The sequence below is a fragment of the Dendrobium catenatum genome, unplaced genomic scaffold (genome assembly GCF_001605985.2).
Source record: "Dendrobium catenatum unplaced genomic scaffold, ASM160598v2 fragScaff_scaffold_853, whole genome shotgun sequence".
NCBI lineage: Eukaryota > Viridiplantae > Streptophyta > Magnoliopsida > Asparagales > Orchidaceae > Dendrobium > Dendrobium catenatum.
In genome coordinates, this window is record NW_021319315.1 from 3889628 (window position 1) to 3913310 (window position 23683).

The 23683-nt window shown below is 33.7% G+C and overlaps 2 protein-coding genes across 2 annotated transcripts in view; one reads left to right on the top strand and one right to left on the bottom strand.

The window, feature by feature from the left end:
- The first annotated feature begins 10083 nt into the window (after positions 1–10083).
- On the top strand, positions 10084–11127 carry LOC110097199. Its single transcript, XM_020823457.2, has one exon. It carries the CDS (start codon positions 10501–10503, stop codon positions 10879–10881), a length of 381 nt encoding a protein of 126 aa, XP_020679116.1. The 5' UTR covers positions 10084–10500; the 3' UTR covers positions 10882–11127.
- Positions 11128–16030: 4903 nt separating this feature from the next.
- The window catches only part of LOC110097191 (T-complex protein 1 subunit epsilon), a 37644-nt gene continuing 29991 nt past the window's right edge, over positions 16031–23683 (bottom strand). Inside the window, exon 9 of the mRNA XM_020823447.2 lies at positions 16031–16449. Coding sequence (XP_020679106.1) covers positions 16279–16449 — 171 coding nt within the window. The 3' untranslated portion in view covers positions 16031–16278. The remainder of the gene's footprint in view (positions 16450–23683) is intronic.

The window sequence follows — 23683 nt, forward strand, 5'->3', positions numbered from 1 at the left end:
GTTCATTTTAAATCTTTTTAAGTTTGTACAAAATTGCATATGAGGGATATTTTTTGAAAATGTTATTTCATAAAATATTTTGAGCTTGTTTACAGCTGTGTGTTCGAGAAATTATGTTGAAAAAATGTTATTTTCTTAATAAAAACTGTGAATTGTTATGTATTGACGATTATAAGCTTTGATACAAGCTTAAAATTATACACAGTGCTGTGTTTATTCATTAAAAAAATTTTAAGCTTGTACACAACTGTATATTAGAGAAATTATGTTAGAAATGTGATTTTTTTCAAATACAAACACAACTGTGAATTGCTATATATTGATGTGTACGAGCTTCAATATAAGCTTATAACAATACACATTATTGTATTTGTTTATTTGATTTTTTTTTAGCTTGTATATTGTTGTGTATTAGAGAAATTAAATTGGAAATATGTTTTTTTTTTCTAATACACAACTGTGTATTACAATGTATTGATATGTATAAGCTCTTATACAAGCTTATAACAATACACAATATTGTCTTTGTTCATTTGAAAGTTTTTTTAGTCTATATACAACTGTGTATTAGATAAATTATATTAAAATAATTTTTTTTTCTAATACGTAGCTGTGTATTACTATGTATTGATGTGTACATACTCTAATATATGCCTATAACAATACACAGTGTTGTACTTATTCATTTAAAAGTTTTTTTGTATACAGACGTGTATTAAAGAAACTATGTTGAAAATATGTTTTTTATTCTAATACACATTGTGTATTGCTATGTATTGAGGAGTACAAGCTCTGATTCATGCCTATAATAATACACAATATTGTATTTATTCATTTGAAAGTTTTTTTAGCTTTCGCGGGTTTCTTTTTTAAAAACATAAATATGAGTGGGCTATTGTGATTTTAGAATTTCATGGTTGGACTGGATTTACTCATCATGTCATAAGAAGAAAGATACATGGTAGTAAAAAAAAAAAGATATATGGTAGTAAGAAATCCACTGTCTTAATTTAATTGGAGTTCAGAAATAGAGCTATGCCCGGAATCCACATTAATTTCTCCATCCAAGGAGACTGTAATTTAGATCCATACTATTCATCATCATCCTACAAAAACTATGACCTCCCAAAATAGCCACGAGCATTACAAAACTTCCCACTTAGTAGAAATCCAAAATCTCAAAATATAGCATGTGAGAATAGAACATCCAAAATATCGAGAATGAATTGAGTCAAATAGATTGAAGCAGAAAATCTGCTCTACCAAAGACCTCCCAAAAGCCCAAAATTCTTCAACATAATATTTGATGTTGAGTAATATTTTGGATGGAGATGTTGGCTTTTTTAAAGGACTTCAGTAAGGTTATTTTCCATCATACTTCAAGAGATTGTAATAAAGTAGTTGACTTATGTGCTACTTTAGCTTTAGATAATAGGTTTTGTTTTGATTCAACTTCTTTTTTTTAACATTCATTCTTCTTTGTATAGTCTAATAAAGAAGGAATGTGATAGTTGTTTTGTTCTTTAGTTTGTAATGATTTTTTCTTTCTCTAATGCAATTTGCAATCTTCAAAAAAGGAGTAATGTTTTGGAAATATAGATGCGAATGAGTTTGAGGGTATGTTTGGGATGGATGCATCTTTTTATAAAGATGATTATAAAATTATTGTATAGAAAATAATTTTTTTGAAAGCTGTTGCAGAAAGCAACTTTCTAGCGAAAAAAAAATTCAAAAGAAATGAAAATAGTGACCAAATAAAAATTATGATCGTAGTCGGGAAAGCAGTCCCAAACGAATTGAAGCCTTACTGCACTGGTATGAGTTTGCATTTGTTCTTTTTTAGTTTTATTTATTTTAAATTAGCTCATATTTAAAATTATTCATGAGCATTGTGCTCGTCTTCAGCTTGTTTAAATTTGAGCTGAATATGAACCATTGCCAAATAATAGAAATTAAATAAATAATGAGCTAAACAAAATAGAATGGTTCTGTTTATCTACTAACCAAATAAAAAATCATATATATATATATATATATATTAGACTTCATGAAATTGGAGATATAATTAAAGGATCTATGGTTCATAGTTTTAAGACCAAAATTTATATTTCCTAAACCATTTCAAAAGGAATAAAGGTCACCCGAGATCAGAATATTCCAAGCCAAAGCAGTAGTTCCAAAAAAATTTGGGAAACATTTATAGTAGTTTTTAGTCATAAATATGCTTTTGAAATTATGAGTATTTTTCGTGATAACCTTAGTTGGTGATTGTTATATTGATAAATAAGTTCAAATAATATAATGAGTATATGGTTAATAATGTAAACATGTGTTGTTATAAAAGGCTCTATCAAAAAGACATCTAATAGGGCATTTCAATTGATGATTGAACTAGTGAAACATAAACTAGAGATGATTAACTCAGCCAAGCATATATTAAAGATACTAGAGTGAAAGTAAGTCAATTTGCAAGGAATAGGAGGAGAGCACCCAATTTTCTCATCTATAAATATGATATAGTTAGAATCACTGAGAACAAGCTAGGGCCATCAATAAAAGAAGCAATTTAGTGTAGGGATTCCCACAATGATTTTCATGTATAAGCACCATTTAAAGCATAAACGAAGGAAATGCATAGATTAGTAGAGGAAAAGTGCTCCATCCAATCATGAATGAATTGGGGAAGATATGCATGCAGAAGCACTAAAAGTTAGCTTACTAGCATTCCATTTGATCCAAAAATGACCAACATAAGAAAGTTGAAAATTATTATAAATACCCTCATTATCAATGAGTTAAAGAGATTTGGCAGAGAGAGCATTATTGGAGGACGAAACTTAGTCTCCAATAAATGCATGATATAAATTTTATGGTCTTTAACTAACTTTTTGTAATTAGTGATCCAAACATAACCTTTAATACCTTTTACATTTCAAAATATGATATTGGAGGAATTCATAAATTCATTAAGTAAATGTTAGAGTGGGCCCCTTCTATTTAGCTTTCAACCTTTATAAGTATAAAATGAGGGCATGGTTTTTGTAGGCAGTTAGAATTGGAATCATCATTTGCACCAAGCTCATTTGAGAAGAAAGGACCATTAGCCTGACAGATGTCTATTTCAATAGTAGAAGACTCTAATAGGGAGGCTTTGAGATTTTCTTTTTGGGAGGGTGAGAAGGAAGAAGAATTATATATATATATATATATATATATAATTCTTCTTCCTTCTCACCCTCCCAAAAAGAAAATCTCAAAGCCTCCCTATTAGAGTCTTCTACTATTGAAATAGACATCTGTCAGGCTAATGGTCCTTTCTTCTCAAATGAGCTTGGTGCAAATGATGATTCCAATTCTAACTGCCTACAAAAACCATGCCCTCATTTTATACTTATAAAGGTTGAAAGCTAAATAGAAGGGGCCCACTCTAACATTTACTTAATGAATTTATGAATTCCTCCAATATCATATTTTGAAATGTAAAAGGTATTAAAGGTTATGTTTGGATCACTAATTACAAAAAGTTAGTTAAAGACCATAAAATTTATATCATGCATTTATTGGAGACTAAGTTTCGTCCTCCAATAATGCTCTCTCTGCCAAATCTCTTTAACTCATTGATAATGAGGGTATTTATAATAATTTTCAACTTTCTTATGTTGGTCATTTTTGGATCAAATGGAATGCTAGTAAGCTAACTTTTAGTGCTTCTGCATGCATATCTTCCCCAATTCATTCATGATTGGATGGAGCACTTTTCCTCTACTAATCTATGCATTTCCTTCGTTTATGCTTTAAATGGTGCTTATACATGAAAATCATTGTGGGAATCCCTACACTAAATTGCTTCTTTTATTGATGGCCCTAGCTTGTTCTCAGTGATTCTAACTATATCATATTTATAGATGAGAAAATTGGGTGCTCTCCTCCTATTCCTTGCAAATTGACTTACTTTCACTCTAGTATCTTTAATATATGCTTGGCTGAGTTAATCATCTCTAGTTTATGTTTCACTAGTTCAATCATCAATTGAAATGCCCTATTAGATGTCTTTTTGATAGAGCCTTTTATAACAACACATGTTTACATTATTAACCATATACTCATTATATTATTTGAACTTATTTATCAATATAACAATCACCAACTAAGGTTATCACGAAAAATACTCATAATTTCAAAAGCATATTTATGACTAAAAACTACTATAAATGTTTCCCAAATTTTTTTGGAACTACTGCTTTGGCTTGGAATATTCTGATCTCGGGTGACCTTTATTCCTTTTGAAATGGTTTAGGAAATATAAATTTTGGTCTTAAAACTATGAACCATAGATCCTTTAATTATATCTCCAATTTCATGAAGTCTATCAAATAGTAGCAACATTGAATCTTTTAGCTTTTTGAAAAATTGCCCCTTAGATCTTAATAATTTTTAAAAAAAAAACCCTTACTTAATTAGAAATCTCTTATAGAGGTGATTATACATGAAAAAATGGGTTAATCATTGAAAAAGATAAAAGCCCTGGGCTAGATGGTTTCACTTCAAAATTTGTTATCGATATCTAAAATATCAATGAATCATCATTCCTTCAAGCAATGCATTTTTTCTTCTCAACAACTAAAGTCACTAATACATCAAGCATTCAACCATCACACTTACTCCCAAAAAAATGCTTACAAAGACTATTCAAGTCTAAATACCTATATCATTATGTAACACTATCTATAAGACTATTGCTTAGCTAGTTACAAGTAGAGTTAAATCTTATCTTCATATTCTTATTTATCCTGATGAATATGCTTTTATAGAGGGTAGACATAATTTTTGATAATTTGATTTTGGCTTCTAAGCTTCTTCATGGATTTAACTCTTCTAATACTCACAGATGATATTATGCCAATATTTACCTTAATAAAGATTTTGATAATATGAATCATATGTTTCTTTGTCGTAGATGAAGTGTAACAGCCCAGTTTTTTTGAATTAAATTTAAAAATAAAAATTTGAATTTTTATTTTAGTTGGATCATTATGGCACTGAACTTATGAACTCTATGACATTGGCCTTTAAGCAAACAGAGCAAGAAGTTACCATTGTGGCACTGAAGGCTTTATTTTATATTAATTTTAGATTCAACGTGCATTGTTGCATCTTTGGGTAGTGACGCTATGACGCTACATACTAAAATATATTTTTATACGCCTTTCTATCTATTTGTCACCACTCACGCCAGTAGTGTCAGTTTGCATGAGAAGGAAATGGAAGGAAGAAGAAAAGGAGAGAGGAATGAGAAGTCTTCATTTTGGTTGCTCATTTGTTTTGTCGCTTCTATAAAAATTGCTTAGATTATGGTAAGTTACTTTTATCATATTCTTATTTTCTAAGATTTTGGTTCTAACTGTTAGGTTTCTTCTAAATTGATTTTATTGCATTTCTCCCACCACCCTTTATTTTCTCCTCACACTAGCTTTTTCCTTCAACCCTAAACTACTTTATGAATTCTTATCCAACCTTAGACTAAATTTGGAAACATCTGTCATGACTTCATATGTTTTCAACCAATTTATAGAGATCATTAAGGAAGATTTAGGGGAACATATCAGTCCTTCTACCAAAGGAGCTTATCCATAATCCCTTATATCTACAACTAACTTTGACTGGAGTTATGTCTACTCGATTAGGAATATTCCTATAAACCAACATCAACCACTTGTCCTCACCTTAAATCAAAATGCAAGGGTTATCTATCATGTCCTTAGGACATCAATTATACCCAAAGCTGGGGATTGGGTTAATATAACCCCACTTCTTTCCATAGTCACCTACCTAATAATGTTGAATACCCAATGTGATGAAGCCCAAATGATTCTTGATTATATCTAAAATATGACTCATATTTGATATCTTAAAACTCGAAGAAAACAAATTATCTCCTTATGATACATCATGAGATATATCCTAGAAAAAAAATACTTAATCAACTTTCCTGATTCTCCTGATAATGTTCCCCTTTTCTATACGGATGCCTCCGTTTGTATCCTTTTCCATCGGGGGCACAACGATGAGCCAGAGTTTGTTGAAGAAGGGGAAGCCGCTCCTGCAGGTGGACCTACACCGCCACCAATACCACCACGTGCACCTACCTACCTTTCCTACCTTTATGACAACATAATTCAGCGACTCAAGCGATTAGAAACTAGGTGTGGCTATCACATTTAACAACAACAATAATAATAACATGAGGAATAAATGAAATGATTCAGAGAAAGGTTTTCTTCAGTTGACAATCAATTTTCCTCCATCCATCAATACTTTCAACCATCACCACCACCTGATTAGGATCGCCCCCACTTTGTTTTTTTTTTTTTTTTTTTCCCTTTTTTTTTTTCCTCCTCTTTTTGGTGGTATTAAAAGAGGGAGAAAATGTATATTTTTTGTATGTTTCAGTTTAATAGAATCCTCTATTTATTTCACTTTGCTTTATGCTTTTTTTTCTTGTCTTTCAAAAAAAAAATAAAAAATAAAAAATTTGTAACCCCTAAATTTAAAATGTATCACCTAGTGAGAGGGAGCTTAGGAGAAAAGAATTTTTATCTTTCCTATCAACCAATATTTTTTGCCATCATAAAAAAGGTGAAAATTGTTGCAATCTAGGATCCCTAATTTGTGATTTTGATGATGATAAATATTATTGATTGAATTATTACTTTTCTCAATGAATATTTTAGGTATTTCTTCTGTCTATGAGCACTAACATTACATGTAAGACATACACTGCTTAAGGCAACACATAATAACAACCTAAAATAAATACTATTATTTTTGTATTTTTGATTTTATAAAAAAAGTAAATAATAATTTTTTGCTCTTTTTATCTTTATAATATTATTTCTTTTAAAACAAATATCAACCCTAATAAACCATACCAATTTTCACATCACAAAATAAACAAACTCATCCTAGGTTGTAAGAATAAATATATGCGGGGAAATAAAATTGTAGAAAGTAATTACAAAAAAAAAGAATAAAAAATTTATAATGGTTCAATCAACTTGATCTATATCCACTCTCCAAAGGTCCTCTCTTCGAGCATTTCACTAATCATTAGTGACTATTCTTTTTCCCACGATTAGGTGAAGAAGCACGTACATACTCTTCTATCTCTAAGAATATATTCTTTCAATTCACCTCTTTGATCCGATGGAGTAGCTAAAATCCTTTTCAGCTCATCAGCATAGTGGAGTAACTAAAATCCCGTTCACCTCCTTGGTGTGGTGGAGTAGCCAAAATCTCTTTTACTTCTTTGGTGTAGTGGAGTAGCCAAAATCTTTTTCACCTCCTTGGTGTTGCAGAGTAGTTGAAATCCATTTTACCTCCTTAGTACGGTGAAGTACCCGACGATCTTTGACACCAAAGACTTCTTCATATACCCCCCCCCCCCCCCCCCCCCCCCCCCTCAAGACAAACACTAACAAATTTGAAGAAATTCATGTGCAAGTTGGCCATAGCTACCATGTGAAAATCCCTTTCTCATTTAATCCCACAACACTCTTCTCCTTCGCACATAACCTCACTCTTTCTCTCTATTACTCAATGCTCTCTCTTCAAACACTCTCACAGAAGAAATAGATTTATGACTACCAAAGACTCTTATTAAGGTTATAACAATAGTATATATAATGAGTTTCAAAATACTCTAATTTTCAATTCTTTTGACTCAAATTGTATAATGAAATTTTTTGATCGTATAACACAATTAGATCAATGTCATCATAGATCATCCTGCAAGTACAAATCATCTAGTACGATTAGTTTAAATCAAATATAATATTATACATGATGAATCAAACATCATCCACAGAGTTTTCGGTTGGTTCATACTATCTAATACATGATTAAACAGCATGATCTATAATTAATATAGATCTGATTTAATTCCTGAATCTTTGGACTTAAATTATGAAACATTAATTAAAGATCATACAGTACGAATATATGCATATAGTAAAAGTAATATAATTTTTAATATTCAAATTTGCCTATTTTAAGTAAGTTGGATTCGACAACAAGATTTCTAGAAAAAAACTGATCATCTTGTAAGATGTGTTGTTCATACAATATGGTTAGTTATAACTCAAATTTATTTCTCTCATTTAAATTAAAATTTTTAATTAATTCCTATTTAACTGATTGTATTGTACGATATGGATCAAATAAATGATTAACAAAAAATTTTAAAAATATTTTCCTTTTCCCTTATGTGTGTGTGCATGACTATTAAGCTAACATACACCTAATTACATATATTGACATAAGAAAAATAAATTTATAGACTCTTTCAAAATAAGTTTAACCTATGCAAAACTTTTTTGTGCTCTGATTCTTTAATAATGTTTTGTGTAAGTTGGACATGAAATGTTAGTGATGCACACAAAAAAATATGCAATATATAAAGCAGGAGAAAAAAAATAAACATATAATAATATTTATAATCATCAAAATATAAGATCAGGGTCCCAAATTATAACAAAGATGTAATATAATTCTCTTGTCCTTTTCGCTAATCAAAGAACCAAGTGAATATGGAAACTAAATGAATACTCATTTATGCCTTTACATGTGTCTAGCAAGTAGTTGGCAGGTAATGATAGAGGACTCACCCTCCGAGGGAGTCCACTAGGGGAACTCAACTAAAACTCAACAAAGAATTCTCCCAAAAGACCAACATACATCACTCGCTCGAGCCTTCCTAGGTGCTTGCCCTTAATGGAGTAAATTAAGGATTCCTCTCAAGAGTTAATAGCTTAGCAGTCGCCGCATGCTTATAGCATATTTTAGTCACTTGCACTCTTCTAGGGAAACTATTTTCCCTAAACTTTGCTACATGATAGTGCTTACTATTGGGACCTCTAGTTTAACTCATCATGCCAATCAATGCCAAAGTTCTCCCTTCCCACGATAACGTCTCACTCGCCCTTCACTTCTTAGGCAATCACAGGGCTTCTGTACAGGTTGCTGACCACGTTAATAGCTCGCCATTTTTTAGTCCCTTTTCATCTCAATACTTGCCTGCATACTTGCCCGAACAAACTAGCCCTCATCTACTTGGTGATACTGAACTCGCTTAAGGGAAACTCATCGAAGCCTTCCGACCTTGCCCTCCTTCAACCAATCAAGAGGTAAGAAGTGTCTAAAATAGTGGTATAGTAATACTTTTTTACTTTTTCTGTCTAGCTCTTCATGTAGCTCTAAGAGTCCTATAAATAAGGGATGATTAAGAATAACTTGGGGACTTTTTAATCTAATATAGTGGATACTCAGTCAGTTTTAGTACTCATAATTTCTTGAGTATTTCATAGTTCTCTCTCTCTCTCTCTCTCTCTCTCTCTCTCTCTCTCTCTCTCTCTCCCCCCATAAGTTTTCAGGTCACTTGTGCACTCGCTAGTTCAACTTGCTAATAAGGTCAAGCATCTTCCATGATTAAATTTTAATCCAACAATATCATATTTTTAATATTAACTTTTATAATATCAAATTTATAATTCTTCTAAACTTACCAACAAAATTGAGAGCATATTAAATAATTGTCTTTTTTTCACAATTCAAATATATTAATTATTAATTTAATTTTATAAAATGATATTTGTAAAAGTTAAATGATTATATTTTAAATAATTTAATACCATTATATATGCAAACCCTAAAAGTACACTATACTGTAAAATTGCCAATTGTTTCTCTAATGAAACCTTATCTGTGTGAATAGAGATGCAGGCATAAACAACTTTTACATTACACATTATAATAGAGAAATTATTACGTGCGAACATCGAACTCCAAAGGCCAATCAAAACACGATAAGTCACCAAATAAACAGTAGTATATTGATACAATATAGAACTATATATCAATGTACAGCTATATATTAAAGATATGTCACATTCTGATTGACCTCTGAATATCGTTCCCACATGCGGTGGTAATAATTTCTCTCAAACATATTAACATATTAATTTAATAAATAAATAAATAACACCCAACCATTGGATACCGTATTGAACAGCTGTCCCACATCCATCACAGTTGCAAGACAAACTGTCCAACCAAAGTACAACTAGTCATTTCTTTTTTCTCCGCTCCCACTTGCCTTCCTTCCACTCTCAAGTTCTCTCTCCCATCGTCACTCCCAGTCTCCCGCTACATACCCTAGCTGTCTCTCTCTCTCTCTCTCAATCATCGACGAAATAAGAAGTAAAAGGCAAATCTTTCGCTCCCCTTCCTTTCTTAATACCATGAAAATTAATTCAGGCAAGTGATTCCTTTTTCTTCACCGGGTTTACCACTGCTTCTTGCTTTAAATGTATATATGCTACGTACTTTCTGCAGCAGAAGACCTGCAATAAAGATCCCAACTTGCAGCGTTCTCCGTCCGGTTATCTTCCAAATCCATCCGTCAAACACCTTCGCTCTCTCTCTCTCTCTCTGTCTCTCCAGACGATGTCGCTGCAGCAGCAGCCGCTGTTCCCAGCGCCGCCGTCATCAATGGTTTATCAGCCATCCTACGCCTCGCACAATGGCCGTGGGTCCATCGGTCCTGTCATCGCCGTTCTTGCTGTTATCGCCATTCTTGGAATTTTCACCGGCGTCGTTGGCCGACTATGCTCCGGCCGGAGGATCGTCGGGCTTGGGCAGTACGACGTCGAAGGGTGGATCGAGAGGAAGTGCGCCTCTTGTATCGACGGCCATATCGACCACCCGCAGCCTGCGGATGCTGATCGGCGGAGCTCTGGCGACGGCGGAGGTGGAGGTCTGGGCTCTGGGGCTGCGCCAGAAGTGAGACATTCGCCACAGGACCCGCCTGAGACGGCGCAGCACTGAAGCTCCATTTTTATATTGTGAACAAACGGAAATTCTGCAGATTTTCCTGTATTTTTGCTTGATCTCTTTTTTGTACCGCTTTCACCATATGATCCACTATTAATTTTCCTTCCTAATGAAAGGTTAAATCCATTTAATTTTCCTAATGAAAGGTGGAGCGTTTGTATGGACGGATCGCCTGTTATGTGATTTGATCTACTTTATTACTGTAGAAAATAATAAAAACATTCCAAAGACAGGCAGAGAAGGTTGTCACGTTGATTTGTATTAAATGTTTGTACTGATAATATTTAAAAGGAGCCTGCCAGAGAGGCGATAGGGGTCAATAATTCTTCAATATCATCATTGTCTAGCTTATAAATATTTCATTTATAAGATCCAGCCTATTTGGTCCTTGTGAAATATCTACAATTTTTTATTATTTTTAAGATTTTTTATTAAAATTTTGTTTTAGAAAGAAAGCTGCAAGAAAATTATTTTAAATGAAGTCTTAATTCTCATTTGATTAAATATTATGTTTAATATAACTCATGTTCGAGAGCATCCGCTTCATATAGCTTACATAAAAGGTATGTTACTTATAAACTTTTAAGCATTCTTTAATATTCTCTGAATAAAATTTGGTGGTGGTGTTTCAGTAACCTTTATAACTAGTTTTTCTACTTCCTTAATGGGCTAAGGTTCTTCGGGTTTGGTAGGCTCTATGGGTGCTTCTTCAAGAATTTCTTCTATAATCTTCTTCTCCTTCCTAACCACATCCTCTAACTCTCTTCCACTCTTCAATTGCATAGCTTTGCAATGGTCCTTACCTTTTTCCTTAGGATTTAGCTTTGTATTACTAGGCAAGATTCCCTAAGGTCTACTACTGAAAGAGATATTTAACTACCATAATTAATTTTTAATATTTCTTGTTCCAATAGCTTGGCTATATAATTGGGTTCCCATTTACAAAATTAAATCTTTCAAAGAATGTTTTTTATCCTTAATTTAATTATTCAAACTAAATCCAGGTGGATAATTAGGCCTTGGATTTCCATAGTTCTAAGGTGGTGTGTTCTAATTTCCTACATGATTAGGTTGGCTAGAATTCCATTTACTACCCCCATTCTAATTAAAACTCCAATTAAAGTTAGGGTGATTGCGCCAACCTGGTTTATAAGTATTATAGAAAGAGTTATTTTGTCTATTACCGATGGCATTTGATGATTCAAGTCTTGATGTTCTTGGGTCACTAAATGATTCATACATACATTTTTTGTTGGAAAAAGTGTGCTTTGGGATGTAATAACTCCAATGTTATCTAGCTTTTTGGATATAACAAGTACTTGTGCAGTTAAAATTGATAAAGCATAAGATTTATATAAACTAGCCGCTTTTTTAGGGTTCACTCTCTCAAGTGACCATTAAAATTGTTAGTGGACATTTCTTCAATCAAGCATGTGTTTTGTCAAAGGGTTCAAAATCAAAGAACCTCCAACATCTACATCTATATTGGATCTAAGAACCTACAAGACCATCATAAAATGTGTGAATAGTAAGCAAATTGGGTAATGCATAGTGGGGACACTTAATAAGTATTTCATTGAATCTCTCCCATGATTCATAAGTTGACGCTCCATCCAATTGTGTGAATGAGGTAATGTTGTTCCCATGTTTTGTAATTTTAGATGGAGAAAATACTTTGCTAAAAATTTGGGAACTAGGTCATTCTATGTGGTGATTGAGAATGGATTATCCAAATTTTTAAAAAAAAAATTTAAAAAAAAAACAAATAAAATTAAAAAAAAAATGTGGTGATTGGGAATGGAAAAAAAAGTTCAACCACATCTTAGCTTTATCCCTTAATGAGAACAAAAATAACTTAAGTCTAACAGCATCATAAGAGACTCTAATATATTTGAATGTAGCACATATCTCCCAGAAACTAGCTACATGATATTTGGGATCTTCAATAGAGGTTCCCCTAAATTGAGAATTTTTACCATTTGGATGATAGAAAGTTTAGCTCAAAGGTTTTAGCCAGAATATTTGGTCTACTAAAACTTTGGTTAATACCCTCAACCAAAAAATTAGCATATTCTCTAAGTGATCTAGGTCGTAATTCTCATAAATCGAGTCAAAAAAATTTAATTATTTTTGTATTTTTTTAGATTTTCACTTTTCCTTGAGAGTTCTTTCTAATCAAACCAAGTTCCCCCAAAATTAAAATTTACAATATAAGAAGTGAAAAGCACTGCACTGTTGAATAATTAACCATACAACAATACTAAAAATAAATTAAATAAAAAAACCATACAAGTTAAATAACAATGGCAACATAAAACAAGTTAAATAAAGATAAGGATAAGATTTAAATCATCAATCTATTTAGCAATCTAAAGTGTAAGAAAGGATAATTAACTACCAAAAAAAGGATAATTAACTACAATCCAAGGAAACAACACCAAAAACTTGATAAGATTTCTAGTGAGTTCTAGATTTTTATTGCTTGTTATATTGTGATATGAATCATGTTCTATGTAAGTATATATATAGTGTCAAGCAACAAAGTGATAAGTTGAGTATAATTCACACGATAATTTGAATGATCCTAAGGTCTTTCTGGTACTACATATATGAACTACTTAATTTATCTTTTTGATCGAATAAAAAGGGTGTGCAATTGACAATTAATATTTACGGGTTGAAGAAGCAAATTCTATATTTAAAATACTATGATCCTATTACATTTAAGAACTTATGTTTGAAATAGTAAATTATCCTAATGTTGTTCTGAATAAAAGCATAATAATTCCTCATCTCTATCAAATTTATTAGAATGTTAATTAATATTTCTCTCAATTGTAGTTCTAATATCTCATTAATATCTTATAACCCTAACCACCATATGTCTATGCATGGAAAATTTATGTTTTAAATCCCCTAATTGTTCTTCTACTCCTCTATTGCGATAGTAAATCACATTATATTTTAAGCTCATACAATACCTCTACATAAACTAAATTAAGTATGAAGGATTTAAAAATAACATTGAATAAATCATATAATTATAAATCTAACTAAAGTAGAACAAGGCTTCTAATAAGCCTAGAGGAAAGGTTTTAGCCATATGGAATTTAAACAAAACAAAACATGCTTCATTTCAAAATAAAAATAACAGTACAAGAGGTAAGTAAGGATAAAAATCACAAGAAAATTCTATACAACTAAATTATAGATTCCTTGATCTCCTTCCTCCTTTAGATTCTTAGTGGACTAACACAATATGAATAAATGACTAGCCACTTCCAACAGCCTTGCACACTTACACTCTCCACAATAATAATCACCAATACACAAGAAATAAGCTTCCCATTTAGCCTTTTAAATCTGCAATGTTGAAGATGAAAAGTCAACAGTGAACTGTCTCTAATGGCGACAAAGATAAAAAGTGAACCGACTCCGCAACTTTTGATCTACCACGAATTCAAAATTTTCACCTCTAAATCGGGCTTGCAAGAGAAGAAAAAAATAAATCTATATTAAATATCCACGTGTCCAATCAACTTATCACGATTTCATTGGTCTAGAGACAAAGCAACGTCTGGACTCCGCACGTAATAATTTCTCATCAACCAAGGGGAGCTATAATAAAGATTAGGTTCCGAATTCGCAAATGGAGGGAAGATTGGCATGATATGGGATTAGGATTTTAATAGTTTAATAAATTTTTGAAATTTAATTATACATAATGATATATATATTTGATATGAGATAAAATCAAGGGAAATTTACATACATACTATTTTATTTTATGCTATTTACATATCTAACACCCAAAACATTAATATTACATGCCTACCACCCATATACAACTTTAATATCAAATATGCCACTCCTATAATTCATTTATATCATTCATACAATCCTATAAGCTTTAATATTTCATTTCATGCACCCAAATTTATTCTATGGGTGGTAGTCATGTAATATTAATGTTTTGGATGTTAGATATGTAAATAGAATAAAATAAAATGGTATGCATGTAAAACCCCCTAAAATCAATTATGTACTCAAATAAACAAATGCATGTCAATTGTCCCCACTCAATTCATCAGTCCTTTTATGTTCACCTCAAAATTTGTCATCATTGCCTCATGCTAGCAAATTTAATTGCTAGACTCATGTGACAACCAAGCAATATAAATATTCATTTTGAATAATTTCGACATAAATATTCATTTCGAATAATTTCGACATTCCGAATCGATGAAGTTCATTTTCTAAAATAACATCATTTGGGACAATGTCATGTAACATCACATACATAGACCTCATTTTCGACCACCCTCGCTCAACTCGTGTATGATAGGTCTCCCTTAAATAAATTCAATGTCCCATATACTCATACTCAGTGCAGCTCTTTTTTTAATTAGACATTATTTGAAGAATTTTGTGCGATATCATGCCAGCCAACCATCACATTTTTTGTTGTTGTTCAATAAAATCGTTCATGACCTATATTTCTTTGGTAAATTCGACATGCATTAGTGCGATTAGCTTACCAAATGAATTAAGTTGATTGACTTAGGTTTCATTTGAGACGGCTTTCTTACTTCTTAAAACATCTTTCCAATATAAAAGTTTTAATTTTTGTATTAAAAAACTACTTCATAAAGCAGGAAGAAAGTCATCCCAAACGAAGCCTTAATGCATAATCAAGACGCTTCAATGTTCATTCCGAACATGTCCACTAGTCACCTCCCCCGACGCAATCAATTGATCATAACACATACGAAGATCAACATTTTCTCCTTCACACACTAGTCCCATAAACATATGCCCACAAGGATTCAACCAAGTTTGACCCTTATTTTAAAGAATGCTAGCCCAAAAATATATGTTAAAGCCAAATTTGAACAAAAGTTCAAATGATTTACAAATTTAATGAACAATTCACAAATTTAAGACTTGATTCTTTCATCAAGAATAATTTCATCTAAAATAAATTTTCAAACCAATCCTATTAACAAAATAAGAAATATATTTGTCCAACAACAAGTATAACAAATACAAAAGATGACTCTATGATTAAGAATAAGGCATGTAAAGCCAAATTTTCTAACATAAATGAGAGTTTAACAAAGTACGACTAAAGACAAAAAAAAGGGACAAATCAACCGATATTAAAATTGCAATTTTCATTACATCTAAGTTAAGATGAGCATAGCACATTCTCCAAAACCACTTAAAATTACATACGAGCTAGTTAAGATGAGCATAACACATTCTTAAAATACAGCTTAAAACTGATCCAATAATTAGACAAAATTCTTGCAACCCGGTCAGACTAACAATACAGCAAAACAAACAAGGCTTTAAACATAGGGATACAAACGCAGGAAAAAAAAATTCAAATTAATACTCAGATGGAGAAATCACATCATCAATCTTAAGAATCATCTTGACGACCTGCGTTGCAAGGAGGATCTGCTGCTGTTTCCCAATCAATGTCTCAAAGACGTTCTGCTCTTGCATGTTGTTCGTACCAACATCATTACAGTCAATTCCACAAAAAGGAGTATTCTCCTGTAAATGTAAGCATCAATAAGATTATTACTTCATAATTCTTTTGAAGAAAGTATACAACTAGAGTTCCCAAAACCAGCCTTCTGCGGAGCTCGTTGCTCAAAAACTCAAGGCAATAGAAATTAAAATTTATCTTATACAACAACAACAACAACAACAACATCAAGCCTTTATCCCACTACGTGGGGTCGGCTACATGAATCTTTTTTCTCCATTGTGTCCTATTAAAAGTCAAATTCTCGTTTAAATCTAATAAAGAAACTAAGAAAGGTCATTCCTAATATTTTCTAACCAAGTCTTTTTAGGTCTACCCCTACCATACTGTGCTATTGGAAATATCCTCCTTTCTTTCAGGGTTCAAGATTTCCTTGGGAAAGGCCATAGAACCATTACACTAAAGCAGTTAGTAGCACATGTGGCGGAGCTGCAACATGGTATTGCAAGTCTATTTGGCTAAGTCTTCACCAACTGCTTTTATCTTAAGTTTTAATTTTAAGGTCATGAATGATTTTTACGTTGTTGGACAGAATCCAATTGAATTTTGCAAGCCACATCATTTGTCGCACTATTTTCAAACATTCGTATCTGCAAGTTCACAAATACTCAATATTTTGCACGTTTGTTACCTGAAAATAGCAACCTAGGGAAATTTTAAGGAGGAACTATTCGTGTCCGTAAACATGGATCCCCTCAAGGCCATGAAACATGATAAACCAATTGGTTGCAGCCTTGTGTGTAGATCTTTAAGCAATGCCCACAATGCCTTTTAGTGCAGAAGGCCTAGAAAATTGACTCAAAATCTTATAAAATTGCCCAAAATTTTGACTTCGAGAACAGTCAACGACTCAACAACGCTCCATAATTAGACTTCAAATCAAACTAGGATAGTCCGAGCTGTTGGCAGAGCACACTGATAGTAAACACTTGTAGTTTTCAAGTGAAACTTATCAATCTTGGGAAATCAGCGAGAAATATCTATAAAACTCCAAGAAAAGCCAGAAAACAGTAGATATTTTGTATTATTTGAAGATAGGAACCGGAAAATACAAAGATACAAGTGATGCTCTATTCAAGAGGAGGATCAATCTCTCCAAAACTCTCTAGATGCCGCTAGAGCCCAAGAACACCAAAAGCACTCAAAAAAATCAGCCACCAAAAAGATGTCCTAACCCTAATTCAAACTTCTACTTAAAGCAAATTACAAAACAAAAGCAAAAGGACTAAACGGCACCCCATACAAACTCCATTAGGTAATGGATCCCATCCCAAGAGGGGGGCAGGAATTGGTGCCAAGTGTAATATCTGAGCCGGCCTAAGGGTTGGGCTGGCTGGACCGATCCCTCCTAGACCGGTTCATGTGTATCAATACCCCGCTCCCAAAGAACCACCTTGTCCTCAAGGTAGAAAGATGGGAACTGAAATTTCACCCTCTCGTAAGGCTCCCATGTAGCGTCATAATAGAGAAGATCCCTCCACTTGATCAACACCTCCTTAATTCCTCCCTCGACATGCTGCACCCCTTCCAGTACCTCTTCCAATTTTCAACCAATGTTGTTGACCGCTCTGAACTCAATGGGTGATCCCACACAGCTCTCCTCAAATGTGATACATGAAATACTTCATATATGGTGGCGATTAGGGGCAACCTCAAACGATACACCACTACTCTGATTATCTCTACCATCTCATAAGGGCCAAAATATCTTGAAGCCAGCTTCTCATTCCTCCAATGAGCGATCGTCTTTTGTCTATACAGTTGAAGCTTCAGGAACACCTTTATAACCCACTTTGAACTTGATGTCCTTCCTATGCCCATTCATTTGTATCTTCATAATCTATTAAGCCCTCAAAAGATGCCTTTTTAACTCTTCTAACACCATGTTTGTCTCCTCCAGGTATTCCTCTAATGACGAAACTGGAGTGCTACTCTTCCCAAAATGTACAGGTGAGGTGGGTCTCATTCGTACAACACTTTGAATGAGGTCATCTGGGAGGCAGAGTGATATGAGTGTTGTACTCATACTCCGCTCATGCTAACCACTTGGCCCACATCCTAGGTGTCTCTAACACAAAGCAGCATATGTAGGACTCCAAGCTCCTATTTACCAACTTTGTCTGCCCATATGTCTGCAGGTGGTAAGTGAAGCTCCTCTTAAATATCGTCCCTTGTAGCCTAAATAGTTCCCTCCAAAAGTGGCTAAGGAATACCTTATCCCTGTCGAATATTTAAAACTCAGATATCCCATGAAATTTGACCATGTCTCTGATGAATGTTGCTGTAACTATCACTGCAATGTAAGGGTGTCGTAGGAGAATAAAGCGACCATACTTGCTCAATCTATCTACCACCACTAGAATCACTATAAGCCCTTCTGATCGAGGCAACCCATCTATAAAATCTATGGAGACCTCCTCCGACATCCGATCTAACAGAGCTAAGGGCTGTAATAATCCTCTAACACCTGGCTCTAGCTATCAACAATTGGCTAACGTAAGCGATGGGTCAGTGGCTTTGCATAAGTATTGCTCCCAATCCATAACATAAGCCAGACCAAAACATCACCCAAACAATCACTGAAACAACACCTGAACAGCCACATAAAACCCCAATTAATCCCATTAGGAAGGGGAAGAAGAAGGGCCAAAAGAGACCACAAACAGCTCACAAAAAACTGCACAAAAAACAGGAAGGAAGGCCACGGGAAAGCCAGCCAGCAAGCCACGGGAAACCCAGCCAACAAGGGACCCGAGGAGCCAGCATAGGAAACGAGACAGAGCAGTCACGGGAAAGCAGCCCACAGCCTTTATTCACATAGAAGAAACCAAAGAGACACAAGAAGGGGAAGAGGCGCCAAGGGGAGGAAATCAAGGGGACATAGGGAAAGGAAAGAGGCATAGAAATCACTCCATTAATGAGCTATCAAGTGCAAAGACTCTTCCAATTAATGAACTAAAACATCAGCTCAAACATTTATGAGCTAGAACCACTTAATTCCCAAAATTTCAACTCAAAACCAAATCAGTCAAGGACCCAACCATGAGACAATAAGAGCCCAAAGAAAAAAAAATCATTTTGTTTTGACCCCCCCCCCCACCTTGCCTGCATCAAGGCCCTTGCCCAGTTGTCCTAGTTTTCCACCTTTCCTATTCCTCTTTCATGATTTAGCGGTTGTTGTTTGATTGATTTCGCAAGAATCGCAGGTGATGAATTCTGATTTTAAGTCTTCTTCTCCCCTTGAAGTCTCGTTCTCTCCCCATGTCGTCATAATCGAGAACATGAATTTCCTTTTGATCTTTTGGATATAATGTTTTGATATGATTATTACTCGGTAAATGACAATATTTTTTTTTCTCTTTATTATGAGTTTCTCATTTCTCAAGCAGAAATCCTAGGTGATGCTGTGAAGATTTCGTGATTAGAAAACCCTAGAGTTGATTTATCACTTATTTCTTTTATTCTTTACTGATTTTCAAGATTTTATTTATGTTTGATTGCATTATTAGCAATATTTGAGTTTAACTGAAATCCCTTTCACCCTTTGTCGCTCTGTTCATGTTCGTTGTCTGTACTTCGTCGTCGTCGTTATGTAATTGATTTTAGGTTTTTAACTTTGTTTAAGACTTTAAGTTATTTCTTGTAGTTGTGGTTGTGGCCGTGGATTGATTTTTAATTGATCTTAGGCTTTTAGCTATAGGTTGTAGCCGTGTGCTGTGCCTCTGTGGTCCTGGGGAGTTTGGAGTCACCTGTGGTCCTTTAGGCTGTAGCCTTGGGCTTTTAGCTTAAACATTTAAATGTTATTTAATGTTAATGTTGTTATTGTCAATTTGTCATAGTTTTTTATATATTGTTATTATTGGAGGTGGAGCCATGTATCACAGTATTAGTTTGTGTCTTTGTGATTGAATAGTTGTTTATAATTTATATAATGTTGTTGTTGAATAGATGGAAGATTCTAATACAGTGTTAGAAAATACTCCATTCATTGAGAATGTGGAAGTAGGAAATGCTCCTATTTCAATTGACATTAAAAAAGACGGTGATGATTTGTGTAATATTATTGAAAAAGAAGGAGATACCCGTCATCCACTAAGAAAAGACGAAGAATGTGTTCAACGGATTGGGGTTATTATAAGATGTTACCCCCTCCTAGTGATGGCAAGCAGAGATGTAAATGTAGAAGATGTGGGGCAATATATCAGTGTGATAGCAAGTATGGCACTGGCAATTTAAGACGTCATATACAAAATTGTAAAAAAAGAGACACTCGTGATATTGGGCAACTTATTCTACATTCAAATGCTACTTCGACTGTCTCTATGACTGACATTCATGAGTTTCATGAGTTATTCACTTCTTGCATAATCATGCATGATCTTCCTTTCAGTGTGTTGAATGGCCTGGTCTACATTCTTTATTGCAATATCTCCGTCGTGATCTTCAAATAGTATCTAGAAACACTGCTAGAAGTGATTGCAAGAAAATGTTTACTAAAGAGAAATGCCTTCTTCAAAAGGAGATTCTAAAAAGTAATAGTAGAGTTTCATTGACTTCTGACTTATGGACATCAATTAATACAGATGGGTTCATTTGCTTGACTGCACATTTCATTGATAACAACTGGTTGCAAAAAAAAATAATCAATTTTGATTTTATGCCACCACCACATGGTGGTATTGCTTTGTGCGAGAAGCTTCACTATTTTTTAACTGAATGGAAAATTCAAAATAGAATATTCAGTATAACTCTTGACAATGATTCAGCTAACAATGTTTATGCTGAATTCTTAAGAAACCAATTAAATGTGTGTGGTGCATTGTTCTGTAAAGGTGAATTTTTCCACATAAAATGTTGTGCTCATGTTGTGAATCTTATCGTGCAAGAGAGATTGAAGGAGGTTGATATATCTGTTCTTAATGTTAGAGAAAGTATAAAATATGTGAAAGGATTACAAGCTAGAAAGCAAAAATTTTTGGAATGTGTCAAAAAAAGTTATCTTGATTCAAAGAAAGGATTAAGACAATATGTGCCTACGAGGTGGAATTCAACATTCATTATGCTTGATTCAGCTATTTATTACAAACGTGCCTTCCAACATTTGGAACTACTTGACTCTAACTTCAAAACTTGTCCTAGTAATACTGAATGGGAAAGGTTGGAGAGCATTTGCAAGTTTCTAGCTCCATTTATTGAGATTACTTGTGCATTCTCAGGCATTAAGTACCCTACTTCAAATATGTTCTTCCCTTGTGTATCTACGGCTTATGCAGCACTTAAGCATGAACAGTTTTATGGTATTGAGTACATCCAAAATATTGCAACAAGGATGTTAGTAAAGTTTGAGAAATACTAGTTTGATTTCTGTGATATCTTGGCAATAGCGGTTATCTTGGATCCTAAGTACAAGTTCACATTTGTTGAATGGTGTTATAAAAAATTATATGGAGGTGATTACATATCTGAAACAAAGAAGGTTAGGGATAAGCTATTTGCATTATTTTCAAACTATGAGAAGGTGGACCGACAAACTGCCGATGACCTGTCTTCATTACCCTCAGTTAACTCTCAAGTTGATAGCTCAACGATTTTTCCTGCAACAATTATAAAATCACAGTTTCTTCAAGTAATAGTATTTTTCATTCGGTTATTAAACATTACTATTTAGTAATTTTTCATTTACTTTTTACATTTATGTTGACATTCATAACTAGGATTATGACTCATTTGAAGAGGAAATTACTATGCCTAAGAAGTCACAACTTAAAATGTATCTGGAAGAACAAAAAATTGATAGGAATGTTAAGTTAGACATTACATTTTTGGAAGGGTAACCAATACAGGTTTTCTAAAGTGGCAGCTATGGCTAGAGATGTTTTATGCATTCACATTTCCACAGTTGCTTCAAAAAGTGCATTCAATAACAGTGGTAGAATTTTGAATCAATATAGAAGTGCTTTAAAACCTGACATTGTTGAAGCCTTAGTGTGCAGTAAAGATTGGTTATATGAAAATAATGGTAAATGTTCTAAATTTTGACATTAATTTCTTTTCTGACTTCATGTTAAAAGTAATATATATTTTTTTGTACTTATGAATGATCCGGAACTTGAGGATGTAACTGAGGACATCATGAACTTGGGTATTATAAAAATTGGCAGCAATGATGCCAAATGTTCAGCCAACAGAGTTGCCTAGTTGATTTTTATTATTTTTTTTAAATGAACTATTTGTTGGGGGGCATTTGTTGACCTCCATGTAATAACAAAAAAAAAATCAGCATACCTCTGCTAAAATCCAGCAAATACAGCCGAAATCCTACTCAAATCTCACTGAAATACTGTGATGCGGCGCCGTTCACGTCTGTCTCCGCGATTCCTGTAGGGATTCTGCTCGATCGTACCCAAAGCCTGTCGTTAAATACCGGACCTCCACAAGCTCTCGGCACTCAGCTCTTCTCTCGTTCGAACTCTCTGCTCCCGTCGCTGCTTCCCTCCGACCTTCCCACATCCGACGCAATCTCCTCCCCCTCTCACGACACTTCCCCTCTCTGCCTTAGCCGACGGAGCTCCCGACCTCCTGCTGCCATCACCCCTCTTCCGTCTCCGACCTCTCGACCAACCCGCACAGAGAGAGAGAGAGAGAGAGTGTGTGTGTGTTATTGAGAGAGGACTTACCTTTTTCCTTCTCCCCCAAGTGCCGACCTCCCCTCTGTTCCCTCAAGCCAATTCCACTACTTGTGTGACCTCCTCCCTCTGCCGAACTCCAGAGCCCTCCGAATCTCCAGCTGAAGCCGAACTCCCCATCCAGACAGCTTTAGCTCCCCCGACCGACTTTCCCTTACTGTCGGATTGGGAGTTGCGGCATTTTGATCGGACGCAAGAACCAGAAGCTCGCTGGAAGTGAAGGTAACTTTCTCCCTGCTCACGTGCTTCTCCAGCCAAAATCCCGAAATCTGTCGAACTAGGATTTAGTAAATACGGGATTGAGCCATAAATCCTTAATCATGGATTTATTTTAATTTATTATTATTATTTTATTATAATTCTTATTAATTATATTTAATAGTTATTTAATTATTATAACAATTAATTATCTAATTATAATTAATTAGTAATTATTAATTAATCATTAATTATAATTAATCATTGATTAATTATAATTATGATTAGTTTATTAATTATAATTAATTGTTAATTGTTAATTAATTATCAATAATAATTATTTAATTATTATTAT

Excerpts from the sequence above, each read along its gene's own strand:
- LOC110097199 (XM_020823457.2), top strand. The coding sequence starts at position 10,501 with ATGTCGCTGCAGCAGCAGCCGCTGTTCCCAGCGCCGCCGTCATCAATG.